Source organism: Pongo abelii, chromosome 10, assembly GCF_028885655.2.
Source record: "Pongo abelii isolate AG06213 chromosome 10, NHGRI_mPonAbe1-v2.0_pri, whole genome shotgun sequence".
NCBI lineage: Eukaryota > Metazoa > Chordata > Mammalia > Primates > Hominidae > Pongo > Pongo abelii.
In genome coordinates this window covers 42,441,091-42,459,620 of record NC_071995.2, presented here as the reverse complement: position 1 = coordinate 42,459,620, position 18,530 = coordinate 42,441,091, and the positions used below count along the sequence as shown (strand labels likewise).

At 37.9% G+C, this 18,530-nt stretch overlaps 1 protein-coding gene across 8 annotated transcripts in view; it reads left to right on the top strand.

The window, feature by feature from the left end:
* NELL2 (neural EGFL like 2) overlaps positions 1 to 18,530 on the top strand; it is a 361,455-nt gene that overhangs the window by 53,928 nt on the left and 288,997 nt on the right. For all 8 annotated transcript variants that reach the window (XM_054526601.1, XM_054526600.1, XM_054526603.1 and 5 more), the window contains 1 exon segment: positions 11,360 to 11,510. In XM_054526601.1, coding sequence (XP_054382576.1) covers positions 11,360 to 11,510 — 151 coding nt within the window.

The following is an 18,530-nucleotide window of genomic DNA, read 5'->3' as shown; positions in this document are numbered from 1 at the left end:
TGAATAGACATTTCTCAGAAGAAGTCATACAAATGGCAAACAGCTATATGAAAAAGTGCTCAATATCATTGATCATCAGAGAACTGCAAATCAAAACTACAATGAGATACCATCTCACCCCAGTCAAAATGTCTTTTATCCAAAAGACAGGCAATAACAAATGCTAGAAAGAATGTAGAGAAAAGGGAACCCTCATGTACTGTTAGTGGGAATGCAAATTAGTACATCCACTATGGAGAATGGTTTGGAGGTTCCTCAGAAAACTAAAATAGAGCTACTATAACATCTAGCAATCCCACTCCCAGGTATATACCCAAAAGAAAGGAAGTTAGTATATCAAAGAGATATCTGCACTCCCATATTTATTGCAGCATTATTCACAATAGCCAAGATTTGAAAGCAACCAAAATATCCACCAACAGATAGATAGATAATGAAAATATGGTACTTACACACAATGAGTACCATTCAGTCATAAGAAGAATGAGATCCAGCTATTTGCAACAACATGGATGGAACTGGAGGTGTTTATGTTAAGTGAAAGAAGTCAGGCACAGAAAGACAAACTTTGCATCTTCTCACTTATTTGTGGGAGCTAAAAATTAAAATAATTGAACCATGGAGATAGAGAGTAGAAGGATGCTTACCAGAGGCTGGGAAGGATTGTTGGGTGGGGGCCAGTGATAAGGAATTGGGGGTGGTTAATGGGTACAAAAAAAAAAAACAGTTAGAAGAAGACCTAGAATTTGCTAGCACAACAGAGTGACTATAGTAAAAAATAATTTAATTGTACATTTAAAAATAACTAAAAGAGTATAATGGGGTTGTTTACAACACAAAGGATAAGTGCTTGAGGTGATGGATACCCCATTTACCCTGATGTGATTACCTCAATATCATCGCATGCTTATATCAAAATATCTCATTTAACTCATAGATATATATACCTACCTTGGACCCACAAAATTTTTTTAAAAAAAGTTAAAAAATTGTGGGTTTGTGGGTAACTTATACGTTTCACTCAGTAATTTTTAAAGCAGAATTATTTTAAAATTGTCTTTTAAAAAAGTCTTCTGTTTTGCAATTTAGTGCAGTTTACTCTCTATGTTACAGTATCTAGATGACAGGAGATTATATGATATAAATAATTTTCTATATTTGAAATGCCTAATGATTCTGAGATCAAGTGCAATTTATTTATTTATCTTCAGAATATACTTTTATAAAGGTTAATTTAAAATAAGGGTTTATCTGCCCCTGGAGTGTGCATCACTATAGTGTTGGTAGGACACTGTTGTATAAAATAGGAAGCACATTGGCCTGGGTTAGGATCCTGGCTCTGCCACTTGAATTTGGTGGGTTCATCTCTATATACCGCTGTAATTGCTTTTGTAAGTTCATAGAAACGAGCTGTGATTTTGAGCCACTTTTGATGATGACCCAAGTGTCTTGGCTTCTCTGTGCTTCCATTTTTCTCATCAGCAATTTCTATTATTATAGAGCTAACAATCCTATTTATTCAAAATTGTCATGAGGCTTAAATGAGATTGTTCATGTTTAAAGACTTTGGAAACTTTGTATATAGTAGTGTTAATCAAATTTTAATGACTTTTAAAATTGTTACCATTTTGTCTTATAAGTTTGCATTATAAAAGCATGAGCATATTGAAGGAAGAATAAGAGCAATGGAGAGTAACTATCATAATAGTTTTAACTCAATATATTTCTAACCTGAATTTAGAAGACAATAACGTTTGATAGTTAAGTACTGAAAAAAAATGATAATCTCATGAGTTTTGAAATATTTTAAGTCAACCATTCTGTGTCTGAAATTAGACAGTTTTTATAATAGAATTTATACATTGTATTTTTATTAGTCTGGTTATGTGGGAGAAAATCAATTCAGGTTTCTACACACTGCAGTGGGCAGAAACTCATTTAATTCATGATGGCAGTTGTAGTGATACTTTTTAATCGCAAAAGAAGACAATGATGCTTACCTATTTCTTTTGTTATTGGAAGATGGACAAATTCCTTCTCTTTTACTACTAACACACAAATTTTCTTTTCTTTTTTTTTTTTGTGTGACGGAGTTTCACTCTTGTTGCCCAGACTGGAGTGCAATGGCGCGATCTCGGCTCACTGCAACCTCCGCCTCACAGGTTCAAGCAATTCTCCTGCCTCAGCCTCCCAAGTAGCTGGGCTTACAGGCATGCACCACCACGCCAGGCTAATTTTGTATTTTTAGTAGAGACGGGATTTCTCCATGTTGAGGCTGGTCTTGAACTCTTGACCTCAGGTGATCCACCCGCCTCGGTCTCCCAAGGTGCTGGGATTACAGGCGTGAGCCAACGGGCCTGGCCTAACACACAGAAAATATTTAAAGGGTTTACTTACACTGACAATGAACTATCTCAAAAAGAAATGAATAGGCTGGGTGCAGTGGCTCATGCCTGTAATTCCAGCACTTTGGGAGGCCGAGGTGGTCGGATCACCTGAGGTCAAGACATCGAGACCATCCTGGCCAACATGGTGAAAACTCGTCTCTACTAAAAATACAAAAATCAGCTGGACATGGTGGCATGCACCTGTAGTCCCAGCTATTGGGGAGGCTGAGGCAGGAGAATCTCTTGAACCTGGGAAGTGGAGGTTGCAGTGAGATAAGATTGCACCACTGCACTCCAGCCTGGTGACAGAGCAAGACTCTGTCTCAAAAAAAAAAAAAAAAAAAAAAAAGGAAATGAATAAAACAATATGATTTATAATAGCTATAAAAATACTTAGGTGTAAATTAAATCAAGGAGGTAAGAGACCTCTACAATGAAAACTATGAAACACTGATGAAAGAAATTGAAGAAGACACAAATAAATGGAAAGATATCCTGTGTTCATGGATTGGAAGAATTAATGTTATTAAATATCCATACTACCCATAGTTATGTACAGATTCAATGCAATTCCTATTAAAATTTCAATGACATTTTCCCACAGAAATAGAAAAAACAAACCTAAAATTTGTATCAAACTACAAAAGACCCCAAATAGCCAAAGCAGTCTTGAGCAAAAAATAACAAAGCCGGAGGCATCACACTACCTGACTTTAATATATTACACTACAGGCTGGGCGCAGTGGCTCACGCCTGTAATCCCAGCACTTTGGGAGGCCCGAGGTGGGCGGATCACGAGGTCAGGAGATAGAGACCATCCTGGCTAACATGGTGAAACCCCGTCTCTACTAAAAGTACAAAAAATTAGCTAGGCGTTGTGGAGGGCGCCTGTAGTCCCAGCTACTCGGGAGGCTGAGGCAGGAGAATGGCGTGAACCCGGGAGGCGGAGCTTGCAGTGAGCCGAGATCACGACGTTGCACTCCAGCCTGGGCGACAGAGTGAGACTCCGTCTCAAAAAAAAAAAAAAGTAAATAAAATAAATATAAATAAATAAATAAATTACACTACAAAACTGTAGAAAACAGCATGGTACTGGCATAAAAACAGACATGTAGACCAATGAAACAGAATAGTTATAGCCCAGAAATAAATCCATACATTTCTAGTCGATTGATTTTCAACAAAAGTGCCAACAGCATACAAGGGGGAAAGAATAGTCTCTTCAATAAATAGTGTTGGGAAAACTGGATATCCACATGCATAAGAATGAAATTAGACCCTTATCTCACACCATATACAGACATCAACTCCAAATGGATTAAAGACTTAACTGTAAGATTACTAGAAGAAAACAGGGAAAAACTTCTTGACATTGGTCTAGGCAATACATTTTTGGTATATGACCCCAAAAGCACAGGCAACAAAGGCAAAGAGGCAAATGAGATTGCATCAAACTAAAAAGTTTCTGCACTAAAATGAAAACAATCAACACAGTGGAGAAACAATGTACAGAATGGAAGAAACATTTGTAAACAGTACATCTGCCAAGGGGTCCATTGTCCAATATCCACCGAGCACGTTGTCTAACATATCCAAAATATATAAGAAACTCGTGCAACTCAATAGCAAGAAAACAAATAACCTGATCAAAAAATAGGCAAAAGAACCTAAATAAAATTTCTCAAAAGAAGTCATACAAATAGTCAAAATGTATGTGAAAAAATGCTCAACATCACTAATCATCAGGGAAATGCAAATTTAAAAAATTGAGATATCACCTCACACCTGTTAAAATGACTATTATCAAAAAGACCTATGATAACAAGTATTGGCAAGGATGAGGAGAAAAGGGAACCCTTGTGCACTGTTGGTTTCAATATAAATTGGTACAGCCATTATGAAAAATAGTATAAAGTTTCTCATCAAATAAAAAATACAACTACTATGTGATCCAGGAATTTCACTTCTGGGTATATATCTAAAGGAAATGAGATCAGTATCTTGAAGTATGGTGATTGCTGAGGGCTAGGAGATGGGGAAAATGGGAGATATTAGTGAAAGAGTACAAAGTTTCATTTATGCAGATGATAAGTTCTGGAAATCTAATGTACAGTGTGTGGTGACTATAGTTATTAACACTGTATTGTATACTTGAAATTCAAATGTTCTCACCATACATTAAAAAAATGCCAACTATGTGAGGTGATGGATATGTTAGAAAGCTTGATGGGAGTAATCATTTCACAATAGATATAGATGTCAAAACATCACATTGTACACATTAAATATATCCAATTTTAATTTGTCAATTATATCCCATTAAGAAGAGAAATTTGGCCACCAAAAAAGAAGAAAGGAATTCCAACTTGACTGTTTTTCAGTAAACACGCATGTTTGCTACCATATACATAATTGCATTAAGTACAGTCTATTTTAGAAATAAGTAAGTCAGATTCTTTCTCTCTCTCTGTCTCCTCCTCCTCCCGCCTTTCTTCGTTAACTATGTATGTATATAGGGAATACCTAGCACATTGTCTAAATCCCTAGAAATTTTTACTGTAGCCACATATGAACTCATCACTCCATTCTGGTAGTCCCATGACTAAAAATGAATCTTTTGATGTAATTGCTTCTGAGCTACTTCATTATTTATTAATAATTACTTTAAACTGCTGCGGGTTGTTTTCTTAGTGGGATTTTTAGGCTCTATGCACAATAAAAGTGGAAAACATTGAAATGCATTTTAGGTTTAAAGTCAAACAGTTCTCCAACTAAAAAGCTCCCATGCAGCATAGGCATGTTGATAAGTTTTTCTATAGAGCTTACTAGTAGCATTTCAAGGCCTGTTTCTCAGCCTCTTTTTCTCTGAGCACCAAATCAAATGATCTTTGTCCCAGCTTCAGAAAGAATTTCACTTTACATTGATTTTTGTCCATAAAAGAATGATCTTTCATAGTTTTCTAGAAACAGAGAGTGGTAGTCAGGATTGTATGTTAAGAAGAATTTGATGGCCAAAACTTGTATATCAATTTTCAAACTTGGAAACTGATATTTTGTGGCTGAGTTTGGGATACTTAGAATGAAAGTAAGCTCAGAAAATCACAAGGATGTTATGGCCGTTGTTGGTTTTCATGGATTCCACAGCCTTATTGCTTGTAAGAATAATGATAATAACATTATAATCCTCATGATAAACCCATGGTCTTTACTACATGCTATGAACAGCTAATAATCTGCATGGTTGGAATTGGAACCTCATGCTTCTGGCTTCAAAGTTTGTTCCTGTAACCACTGCACTTTATTTTTCTATATTTGATTCCTAGCAGGATTCCTTGTTGAAAGATTGCATAATGCATATCTAAATTAAAATTTTTGCCAGATGCGGTGACTCATGCCTGTAATCCCAGAAATTTGGGAGGCCGAGGTGGGCAGATCACTTGCGGCCAGAAGTTCAAGACCAGCCTGGCCAACATGGTGAAACCACTGTCTCTACTAAAAAAAAAAAAAAAAAAAAAAAAAAAATAAATAAATAAAACCAGCCGGGTGTGGTGGTGCACACTTGTAGTTCCAGCTACTTGGGAGATTGAGGCATGAGAATCAGTTGAACCTGGGAGGCGGAGGTTGCAGTGAGCCGAGATTGCATCACTGCACTCCAGCCTGGGCGACAGAGCAAGACTCTGTCTAAAAGAAAAAATTAATTCTGAAAACTTTAATGATAATAGAAATAAAGTAAAATTAATTATTGGGTGATGGTTTCCTTGACTTGATTTAATGGTCAGTGTCAGAATTGGGTCTTATCGTAATAATCATGGGAACTCAGAGTGTCTCTGAACATTATGTAATCCTTGAGATGAAAATATAAGGCAGGAGTGCCAATTTTACAAATTCGGAAACAGAAATGCAAATGAGTAAAATGACCTTTCTTAGAATCACTACTTAGCTACTTACTTAAAGAACTAAAAATGTTATCTTATATAATTACTTTTTTCTGAATTATTTTCTGTGTTGGTGCGCTCTTACTTGCATTTGTTTGTTGACTGGCGATTAGGCTGGATAAAGGATGCCATGTTCAGGAGCAGTACAATTTAGTGGAAAGAATACTGGCCCATAAATTGTCATCCCCATTATACCTCTATCTGCTGGTGTTTTGGGGTGAACATGGAAATGTTCCATGGCTGTTTTTGCTTATTTTAAGGAAGGAAGTAGTAATTGTTGCTGCTGTCAAGTCTCCAGGGCTTTGTGAGAACAAAATGGAATATGAGTTCAAAAGGGAAAAATATATTATTATACAATTTTGCAGGATAAAAGTTGTATAGTATCATATGTGCAACATTATAGAATATATATGTGTGTGTGTGTGTGTGTGTGTGTGTGTTTGTATTTATAAAGCTTATATATGCTGCCCCTGCTGTGCTACTGACTTAGTGTTTCTGTGGTCCATCCCTTCATCCTCCTCTCATTCCTGTGACTCCTGTGATTTACAATCAGGCACGCCTATGACTTTAGGTAACACAGTCTGGTGACTTCTAAACCTATATTGTCAACTTTAACCTCTCTCATATCAAATTCTGGAGTGCTAGCATTCTACTGGACATGTCCACATGTATGTTACATGGCATTTTAAAATCACAGTTTCTAAAACTGAAATCCCATTTGGGTACCATCAGGCTTTTACTGCATTTCCTTTCATTATGTCTCTGCAGCCGGAAACATTGGAGTCAATTGGATTCCTTTTGCCTCCTTTCTTTTACCTTTTGCATGTGATTTGTTAGTGACCAAGTTCTTTAGATTCTACTTTCTTTCTTTTTTTTTTTTTTTTTTGAGATGGAGTCTTGGCTCTGTCACCCAGGCTGGAGTGCAGTGGCGCGATCTCAGCTCACTGCAAGCTCCGCCTCCTGGGTTCACGCCATTCTCCTGCCTCAGCCTCCCGAGTAGCTGGGGCTACAGGCGCCCGCCACCACGCCCGGCTAAATTTTTTGTATTTTAGTAGAGACAGGGTTTCACCGTGTTAGCCAGGATGGTCTCAATCTCCTGACCTCGTGATCCGCCTGCCTCGGCCTCCCAAAGTGCTGGGATTACAGGCGTGAGCCACTGCTCCCGGCCTAGATTCTACTTTCTATGTATATCCTGAATCCTACCCCTCCTGTTTATTCTGATGCCACTTACAGAGTTTAGGCCCTCGTCAAGTCCTTCCTGGACTTGGACATAATGAATTCTTGAAAACATGTTTTTAAGGGGGAACAATACGTTTAAATATTTTAGGGTGAGGTAAGGGTTGGAAGCAAACGGTGTTCTGTGGACAGAGAAGCGAAAATTATGATACAATCATGACTTACACTTCCTCTATGTACTCTGTCTGTCACATTCAGGAAACTTAAAAATCTTCATCTGTGTCCTGGGCTTCTGGGCTGGGGCACCAGGTGAGGAGACCATCCTGAGGCTATGGTAAATCAAGCTGGGTTTTCTCTCTCCCATGGGCATTCCACACTGTCTCTTACTCCGTTATAGGTGGGAGGCTCATGCAAGCCCATTTTTAAACATTTGTGCAATGAACTTAGTTAGTCAGGATGAAAAAAAAATATTATTTTTCTTATACCTATAGCATAAGCAGAATGGGGCTTCTGCTGGCTTTGTTCATGCTGGAGGGTCCCTCCTTCCTGCAAGCCATCCCATCCCCATAGAGGTAGCAAGACAGGAAGACAATGGGCTGGGAGGAGAGGTCGAATAGGGTAAGTGGTCCTGTCCTGAATTGTGACCCTGCATGAGTGAATGAGCTTCAAGTTTAAGCTGGATAGAGTCCTCATAGCACCCCATCTACCACCCTGGTGGGGTGGAGGATGGTTCTGCTGTGTGGGTCTCCTTAAGCACTTCGTTAAGCACCCCAATACAAATTATCCATCTACCTCAGAGTTCCCTTGGACCTTCCCTCATCAACATGCCTGACAAGAAGTGCAAACACTAATAGTGCAGTATCACCATTACTAGTCTAGTCAAAGCCAAAGAAAGTCAGTTTGATTTGGGAAAGGTAGTTTATGGATGTCAAAATACGATGTTTAAAATATGTGAAATCTAACCTGTGTAAGTTAATAATTACCAAATTGCCAGACTTCTCAAGCGGTCTGTTTCCAGTTTTTTTCTTTCTTGAAGCAACCATTCCACATGGCCACTAGAGAAATTTTTTTCAAAACGCAGATTGATCAATTTTTTTGATAGTTTCCCTTCACCTACAGTTTCCTTCACCATGTTTTCAACCATAGTGATATACATTTTTACTAATACTCAAATGTGATCTGTTCTTTTAGGTTCTTCATTCTTTTACCTTAAGGCCAATCTTACCTTGTCATTTCATCTGAAAACAGAACAAAATTAAAAAATAAGTGAACAAAATATAGACTCTCAGCTCTGTTCACAAATCTAACTCCAAAAGCAGTAGTGAATAATATAGACATTTAATAAAGTTCTTCTGTGTATACCAAACAACAAAACAGCCTAAGAATCTTCTTCGAGCATCTTATCTCTAAAGTTTCATCTTGTAAGGCAGCTGCCACACATTTCCAAATTCCTTTTCTCTTGCTGTAAGAGCTCTATCTCTTTGTGCCACATCCTTGAACCTCTCTGTGGGTCTGAGCATCATTTGTGTATTCACTGTAATCCTTTCTCCATTTCTCTCATTTGCATCCCCATCTATCATCCTGCTCTGCAAGACAAAGGATGCTGCTGAAGTTCTACCTGCCTGAAAAGAGGAGAGGCATAATAAATGTTTATAATTTAATTTCAGTTTGCTTTTATCTATTAAATTAAAATGAAGTAATGTAGTTTGTGAATGATTCACTTCTGTATAAATTAGAATGAATTAAAAGTTAACACTAGATGAAATCATTCTCAATTAGATTTTGCATGCTTCCTTGAGGAAACAAAAAATTTTGGAGCTAAGAGGAATGTTGTGGAATCTCCTCCACAGCCTGTCTTATCTGTAATGGAGCCTGGAGAGAAACTATTGCATTGATTGTGGCAAAAGTTTCAGATTACTCTTATGCTTTTGAGTTATGAATGTTGAATGGGAATGTTGAAGTTTCTTTTCGGCAACACGAGAGTTTCTTTTTTCTAAAACTTTAAACAACTATCCCAAGTCTGACTTCATTACCTTGGGTTAGGTACCTGTTCCTGAACTGATTACTGTGCACAGGGATAGGTGATGCCCTGATTGGTCAGGTCTGTGTCACATGACCAATTGTAGCAGAGAGAAAGTCAAGGGTTAAGAGTGGGGAGGGATCATTTCTCAGTGGCAAATAGGGAGTTTTTTGTTTGTTTGTTTGTTTTGTTTTGTTTTAAACCAAGAGAGTAAATTGATAATGGTGATGGAAACAGCAGATGTCTCATTAAGTTGGCCTGCAGGGTCCTGCCTCATCCAGTTCCCCAGCCCCATCCAGCAATGTCTGCTGTTCACTCACTGCACTATGTGATGCCCTTTCATATCTCTGCTTTTTCACATGCTTTTCCTATGTCTGGTATGCTTTTCACTCTTTTCTCTACCTGGTAAACTCCTGATCAAATTGCATCTACTTATTGAGCCTTCCCTTCAGATTCTGTTGGCTACTTTCCCCCCTGACCCATTAACACTTTGTACCTACCTCTCTGAGAGCATTTCTTTCATAGTATCACATTAGGTGTCCCTTCTTCTATTATACGAGTGTCTCAAGGTCTGTGTGTTCTCCATGTCTGTGTATTCTCAGTAATGGACTCAGACCAGGTGATTACATTAGCATTACGTAAAATTGTGGGCCTAGAAAGGCAGAGAATTTGGATTAATTTTATAATTTCTGTTTCATCAAGGTTGTGATTCCCAACTAAGTTTCTGCTGCATTGCTTCCTTGGGAATGTTTGGAAGTGTGTGGGAGTACTTTGGGTTGTTGCAAAGCCTGGGCATTGGGTGCCACTGACATTTGTTGGCCAGGGACCCAGGAGTGCTAAATGTTTTACAGTGCATGAGACAATCCTGCACAAAGAAGGATTGTCCTCTCTAAATGCCAGTTCTTCCATTGAAGACAACTTATCTAGACTGAAGCATAGGAAAGAGGAGAGTAATTTGATCACAATACAAACTACATGTCTATCTCTCGTCAATCTTCTTTGCATACACTGTGAATAGGAGAGCCTATGCTCAATTAGCAGATTGCTTGAATGATAGGTTTTTAAACCTAAGTGCATTTCTATCCTTATCTGTTTCCCCATGTAATCTGGGTCCTGAGGTTGGACTACAAGGCTAAAACATGCGGAAGTTCAGGATAAAAGTTTGTCCTCTCTTAAGTAAACTTCCCTTGGCTAGGCTTTCTCTAAGCCTGGGGAGGAAATGGGAATTAAGTTCTACGTATTCTTTTTTTCAATATCTATGGTGAGATAATTTGATCTTAATGCCTCTTCCACTGCACAGAAGGCTGAGAGTGACTAATTTATATGATCTTTTAAAAATCTATTTATAGCAAACCTTCTGGCTGAAGAAACCAATGTGGAGGGTTGCACATAGATTTAAATCCAGTTTTCTGTCATGAGGTGTCAGAAAAGTTAAATAGGTCCAGTGTGGTTGTTTAGGTCCTATTCTAGGAAGCACATCTTTTTGTTCATTGTTGACACTGATGTTGCTGTGTTATCTTGAATACAGGAATTGTGTAGAGAAAACTTGGGAGTATACGTCCCCAAGTAAGGTTTTTTGATTCTTTGCTTCAAAGGTGACATTTTTGAAAAAAGATTCCTGAAACATAAGTTCAATAATTCATGTGTGATTTTATTGTCCTGTGTTATTATATATAGCATAAAGTCTTTTTGAAAAATAATTTACCAAGAGTCTGAAACTCGGTATTTATCAGCTGCTGCTGATAAACTTGATAAAGTTTTTTGAAAGATGTTACATGTAAAAGATACTTCATAAAATGAAATTCTAGTCTATTCTTATTGTATGTTTGTTTCTTTTTTAGATACTCCCAGAAGCGTAAAAGCATCCACTGCTACAGCTGAACAGTTTTTTCAGAAGCTGAGAAATAAACATGAATTTACTATTTTGGTGACCCTAAAACAGACCCACTTAAATTCAGGAGTTATTCTCTCAATTCACCACTTGGATCACAGGTAAATGTGGTTGCTGGAGTTTCCTGTGTTTTCATTATATGTGGTTAAATGAATACATTAAAGAGAAGTAAACAAAAGCTTTCTTCTCTTGTATATCTCTTTATGATTTGGGAAGCCGAGATGGGCAACTCACGAGGTCAGGAGTTCAAGACCAGCCTGACCAATATGGTGAAACCCTGTCTCTACTAAAAATACAAAAATTAGCTGGGCTTGGTGGTGCGCACCTGTAGTCCCAACTACTTGAGTGGCTGAGGCAAGAAAATTGATTGAACCCAGGAGTTGGAGGTTGCAGTGAGCCATGATTGTGCCATTACACTGCAGCCTGGGTAACAGAGCGAGACTCCGTCTCAACAACAACACAAAGATTGGTTTAAGATAGAATGGTTTTGTTACATTGTACAAAAATCACAAACACAGGTAATTGAAAGTAATTGCCTAAAAGCAGAAGGAGCTGCTGCTTTTCAGGTTAGTAAGAAGTTGCTATTCCTAAAACAGATTTATTAATTACTGGATTCCTCAAGAGGTATATTTCTCAATTTTAAAGCCAAACATACTTCTTAATTTGTGAATAGTTATCCACAAAAATATTATATTCTATTGCTTTGTAAAATTGTCTGGGTTTAGAGTTTAATAGTCATATAATTGTAATCATTGACAGATAACTTCCTTTTTTACCTCATAGTTTGCAGCAGTCACAGCTGTCTTCTTGGACATGCATTGTATAAAAATGGTGTCTACTATCTTCCAATTTTTGTCGTATGTGAGACAGGATTAGGAGCTCTGGATGTGGGGAAAGGAGGAAGAAGAAGACAGTCATTCATGATACTTGACATATACATAAATTGCTATGAAGTAATACCAAATAGTTTAAGATGATTCCTTCTGGAAAGAATAACCACAGTTCTGGGAATGAAAGTCCACCACTTACTATCTGTGGACATTGGGGAAGTCACATAAGATCTGTATCTCAATTTCCTCATCTGTAAATTGAGGATAATAGTACTGCTTCATAAGTTGTTGTGAGGATTAAAGAATTTATACATATAAAATACTTTACCTATATAAAAACTTTAATGATCCTGTCGTAGCATGGGTATAAATCTCTTTATTTGGTTTCTCTTATCGCAGATGAGGCAGTCTGGGACTTTGCACATCTTTACTAAATACTAACGAGCAAATGTAAGAAAATCTATGTGGAGAACAAAATATAGCAAGGCTGACTTAGTGAGGAAGGTTCCTAGGAACATACTATCTAGCTTGCTCTTGGGGCTTGAGGCCCCATTTAATTACATCTTTAGCTCCAAAGGATAATTTCCCAGGCCCTTCACTTGGGTTTCTTTCCTCCCAGGTTCTGGCCTGTTTTTGAGGGGAGGGTGCCATCCTAACACTCACCTGGTAACTGGCTTACAACTTTCAGGGAAGAGCAAGAAAGGGAGTAATCCCATCTTCAAGGGTTCACTGGGGCTATTCCCTTCAGTCTGTTTTTGGTTGCAGGGACAGGCCTTGTCTTTATGTGGTTGAGATCCAGTGAGCTCCTTGTTTATAGCAGTGTGTCTCTGCCCGTGTCCATTGAGCTTTCAGGCAACAAGAGTCACATGTAATAAAGGAAGACTGTTCATTTGCAGAACAACCTGTTGTATTTCTGATTACCTCTACATGCTAGGAAAATTTCCCCTTAATTTTGCACATTAGATTTTTCTTCCCTGTGACTTTCTCCCACTTCCCTGTTTGTAGAGACATAGAACTCACCCAGCCTTCTTCCGGATGACATCCCTTACATAGATGATGGCCACTGCTACCTCCTTTCTTACTGCTCCTGTCTCTGGGCTAACTGGTGCTAGGGCCCTCCATCTGTTCCTCCTGAGGCTTGTCGGGCAGCATTTCAAGGGGTCTGTTTCCCTCAACTGTGAGTCCTAGATGGTCAATGTTTGTATTGGTTCCCAGGGTCGAACACCTTAACTGTACACACTCTGACCAGCACAAACTTCTTGCAATCTGCAAACTTTTTCCACCTAATACTTCTTAAAATAGTTTGATGTTTTTTTAAGCACCTTAAACATTTTAAAGATATGGGCCACTGAAATACCTGACCTTCATCAGGTGGTTTGCTGTCAGGCAAATCCTTTCTTACTCTTCCTATGAGGTAGATTTATTAAAGTTATAGGCAGGGCTTTAAATGGATTTATTTCAATTGAAAATAATATATTTTTTTTAGATTATAGAAATATGTTTTCGTTGTAGAAAAAATTTGGAAAACTGACAGAAATAGGAAAATTGATACAATCATATTACCAAAAGACTAATGTTGAAGTTCTGTCATATTTTAATCCAGTCCTTTTGTCTATGTGTATTGATATGCCATATTTTGTTTAATCAACCCCTTACTTTTGGGTATTCAACTCATTTACTTTGTAAATTTTAATAAATAATAATATGATGAATATTTCTTATACGTAAGTATTTGTGCTCAGCTGTTAGATTTTCTAGTTATACCTTTAAAATTTATATTATTTCTGAAATTTCTTGTTTTGCTTATTCAGTCTATGGATGTATCATCTGTCAATGTCATGGCATTTATCTATGAAATTATAAATTATGTAGATATTATCTAGATATGTTATTATTGAACAAATATCATATTTGAGATATAGTATATCTTTCTATGATGCGAAAAATAATTTAGATTTGTAGGGCACTTTCATTTGCTGAGTAAGCTAACAGTTATTAAAGGCTTACCATGTGCCAGGCACTGTGCTCCATGCATTACACGTGATTAGTTCATTTATCATCAGTATTCAAGAGTGATTAAGAGTGTAGACCTGGAGATGGACAGCATACATTCCAGTCATAGCTCTGCCACTCATTGGTTTTGGGACCTTGTAAAAATTACTTAATTGTTCTGTACTTCAATTGTCCCCATGTGTAAATCCATATAGAGTGCTTGAAAATACTAGCTATAAAAATTCACAAACCTCCCATAATCATACAAGATCAGCACTCTTATTTTCATTTCAAAGATAAGAAAAACAAGCCTTAGAGATAAGTTCTTAAAGGTTCCATGGGAATAAATGGGAGTAGGCTTTTCCCTCAGTGTGATTATAGAGCCCACCTGCTGAACCTCTGTGCTATCCCGTCTCTCCGTGTCTATGGGAGATCATTAAACTAAGTTCTTTATTGCCTTTTTTTCAGCATCATTTAGCTAGTTACTGACAGAGCCAGAACCCAAACCCACTTTTTATTATTGAGTCTTTTTACTAATGCGCTGTGATATAGCCTTCTATCATCTCAACAGACCTTCTGTTATGGCTTGTATTGGATTTTTTCCTGTTCTTCTTGCTGAAGCTATCTTTCTTGAGTTATCTTGCTTTTCCTCACTCATCTATTTAGTTTCATCATTGCCTGGACACTTATTTCATTATTTTCTGCTTTCTTTCACAAAAATTTTAAGGTGGCTTATAGAAATATCTACAGGACAAGATAAAATGAAACATACAAATCCGAGCAAACAAAAAGATAAAAACCTAGTTAAATAATCAGGATAATTCAACCATTCTTGGCACTGAAACCATACACATATTTCTCATATGGCCTTTTGTGGTCAAGGTAGTAAGTGTCCTTAGAGAACAAGTTCAGGGGACTTTATGTTAGCTGGTCACTTCAGAAAAAGCAGATCTACAGTGATGTTGATAATATACATCTAGATATGAAGGTCTTTGAAGCAACACTGCCCCCTTTGGAGACACTTTCTTGGTAATATGCAAGACAGTCATATACAACCAAGGTTTCCTGCTCAATATGCCAGTGGAGCCTTCTATATGAAGGCCTGGTAAGTAGACTGTGTCCTTCACACCACATTGCATGTAAATTGCTTTTCTCAATGTAACTCAGTCACTTGCAACTGACAGTGATTAGGTGCAGGTCCAGCTCTTCAATGGGTGCATTCTAGTTCACCATAGTAAGAACTCTTCTGCATGCCCTGCTGAAGGATGCTCATTTTTCTAGTTTTTTTGGGGGGGAAGATGGGGTGGCAGTGGCATTGTGACGCTTCCTCTGAGCACATGTTCTTGCCTGCCTGGGAGAAAGCACAAGAGCAAGAGCTTGAGCAAGAGCAAGAGCTTGAGCTATCCCTCTGTGAATTTAGATTCTGTGAGTTAGACTACAAAGTCTCTGCTATAGAATTACCATGAAATGAACATTAATATTATCGTTAGAGGTGATGTGAGACTGGTTCTATCTTCCTTATGTCTGTTCCTGACTCCAGTGTTATCTCCATTTGGGCTATTTGCAGTGAACACCTAGCTTATTGGGAAGCCTGCTCGGAAGCCTAATTAAAGAGGGAGAAGGTAGGAAGTGATGGAGACTGTGGGAATGGTAGCTCCAGCACTTGTGGTGTTGGAGTAAAGTGATAGGAGTATAAATAGTAGCCAGGCACAGTGACCCATCTGCTCAGCATCTATGTGTCACCCTTTTTCTGTTTCTCTGCTTGTTCAAATCCTGCACGTACTTCAGAACTGTGCTTATATCTCCAGGAAGCTTTCACTGACCTTTCCAGTTTACATTAATTTCTTCCTACATCAGTTTCCAATGTATTTAAAAAATTTGTGCCAGTTTTTTGGCATTCTAACATATAATGTCTTTCCTTTTTTTTTTTTTTTTAACTTTTAGTTCTGGGATACATGTGCAGAACGTGTAGGTTTGTTACATAGGTATACATGTGCCATGGTGGTTTGCTGCACCTGTGAACCCGTCATCTGGGTTTTCAGCCCTGCAAGCATTAGGTATTTGTCCTAATGCTCTCCCTCCCCTTCCCCCTGACCCCTTGCGAGGCCCAGTGTGTGATGTTTCCCTCCCTGTGTTCATGTGTTCTCATTGTTCAGCTTTCACTTATGAGTGAGAACATGCGGTGTTTGGTTTTCTTTTGCTGTGTTAGTTTGCTAAGAATGATGGCTTTCAGCTTCATTCATGTCCCTGCAAAGGGCATGAACTCATTCTTCTTTATGGCCGCATGTATTTCATTGTTATTTAAATATTTTATGTGTATACATGTGTGTTAACTGCATGAGACATTAAAATATCATTTACTGCTTTTGATTACAGTTGTAACAAATACATAATTTAACTTTTAAAAATCTAAATTGTAGCTTTCTTAAAAAATTGGTAATACCTCCCAGCTTTCAAAATGTAAAAGGCACTCCATTCCTGTCCCCTGCGACCCAGTTTCTATCCCTGACGGCAGCCACTATTATCATTAAGGCATTTCGAAAACAAAAAAATATGTATAAAGAAGAAAATGAAGCTCATCCAGTCAGTGGTTTGCTGGAGCTGGCTTGCCTACTGGCTTGCCCCTAAGGGCTGAAATTTTGTGAACCGGTTGACATTAGTAGCTTGAAATAGGCCATGGTATGAGTAATTATTCCATGGAAATCAGCAGATGCTACAAAACAGGGCTTTTAAAAATATACATTTTCAATGAAGCTTAATTTTTGTATACTTTTTAAATACTCTCTTTCCGATACAAATGGGCAGATGAACCAATAGCTTAGAATTGTGTCTCTAGAGAACAGAGAGCCAATTATTGAACATTTACCACTGCCTGTAATTCTGACATTTAGCAATAACTCCATTAATGCTGTGGAATGCAGCTTTCTCATCCTTTCCTCAGGTGAATTTGTGTTTGTGTAAAATATTTACATAGTTGACAACAATTTTTGGTTAGATGTTAAGGTTTTCTGCTGTCAAGGATTGTGCATTAAACTTGCAAACTCCATTACATCTGTCATGATGTCATACACAGACGCTAAATAAATATTTGGTAGATGAAGAAATGAGTAAAAGATGAAGAGACAGGTTATTATGAGTACATGAGGAATCATAAATGGCATCACAAAGTTTTCATCAAGCTAGAGTGGTAGGATTTGGAGAATGTTCAAATTGCTATATTGATGCAGGGTGCCTAATCCATCCTGAAATGTCCTTAACTCTAGCACGAGGAATTCACTAACTGGCAGCCACTGCCTCAAAACAGCTATAAGTCAAGTTCTTAGAGAATAATGACAACTGTAATAAGCTATATGGCAACATCTCAGCCACTGTGTTAATGCTGGATATCTAACCACACAATTTCTTTTGGTTTGGACATATGGACTAATGGGCATGCTCTGGATTCTAGGGTATCTGAAGTGAACTAAAAGCAAGATGAAAGTAGGAAGGGCAGATGATCACACTGTTGCAGAATTAAGAAGAGGGCTTCAGTCAAACCTTGGCACTGAAACATAGCTTCAAACCAAGCATAATTATGAAACTCCCGGGAACCCCATCAGCAGTGCCCTGGTGTGCCATGAGCAAAGCTTCATTTGGCTTTCCAACCTGAGATGCTGGTTTCAAATGGTGTTCCTTAAATAGAGGCTGATATTAAAAATAATGTGGCACATATACACCATGGAATACTATGCAGCCATAAAAAATGATGAGTTCATGTCCTTTGTAGGGACATGGATGAAATTGGAAATCATCATTCTCAGTAAACTATCGCAAGAACAAAAAACCAAACACGGCATATTCTCACTCATAGGTGGGAATTGAACAATGAGAACACATGGACACAGGAAGGGGAACATCACACTTCGGGGACTGTTGTGGGGTGGGGGGAGGGGGGAGGGATAGCATTGGGAGATATACCTAATGCTAGATGACGAGTTGGTGGGTGCAGCGCACCAGCATGGCACATGTATACATATGTAACTTACCTGCACATTGCACACATGTACCATAAAACCTAAAGTATAATAATAATAATAAAAAAATAAATAAATAAATAAATAAAAATAAAAATTAAGCCACAAACTTCATGTGAGCACAGCGTAAAAAGAGTTTTGGCTCTTCAGTCATTTCAGTATGTTCACCGTCAGCAGCATAACCTAAAAAAAAAAAAGACAATAATATATGGCAGTTGTTGGAAAGAGTTAAGACACTCAGGCTGATTAAAGGAGTTCTCTCATTATTATAGTTTTCTGACTATTG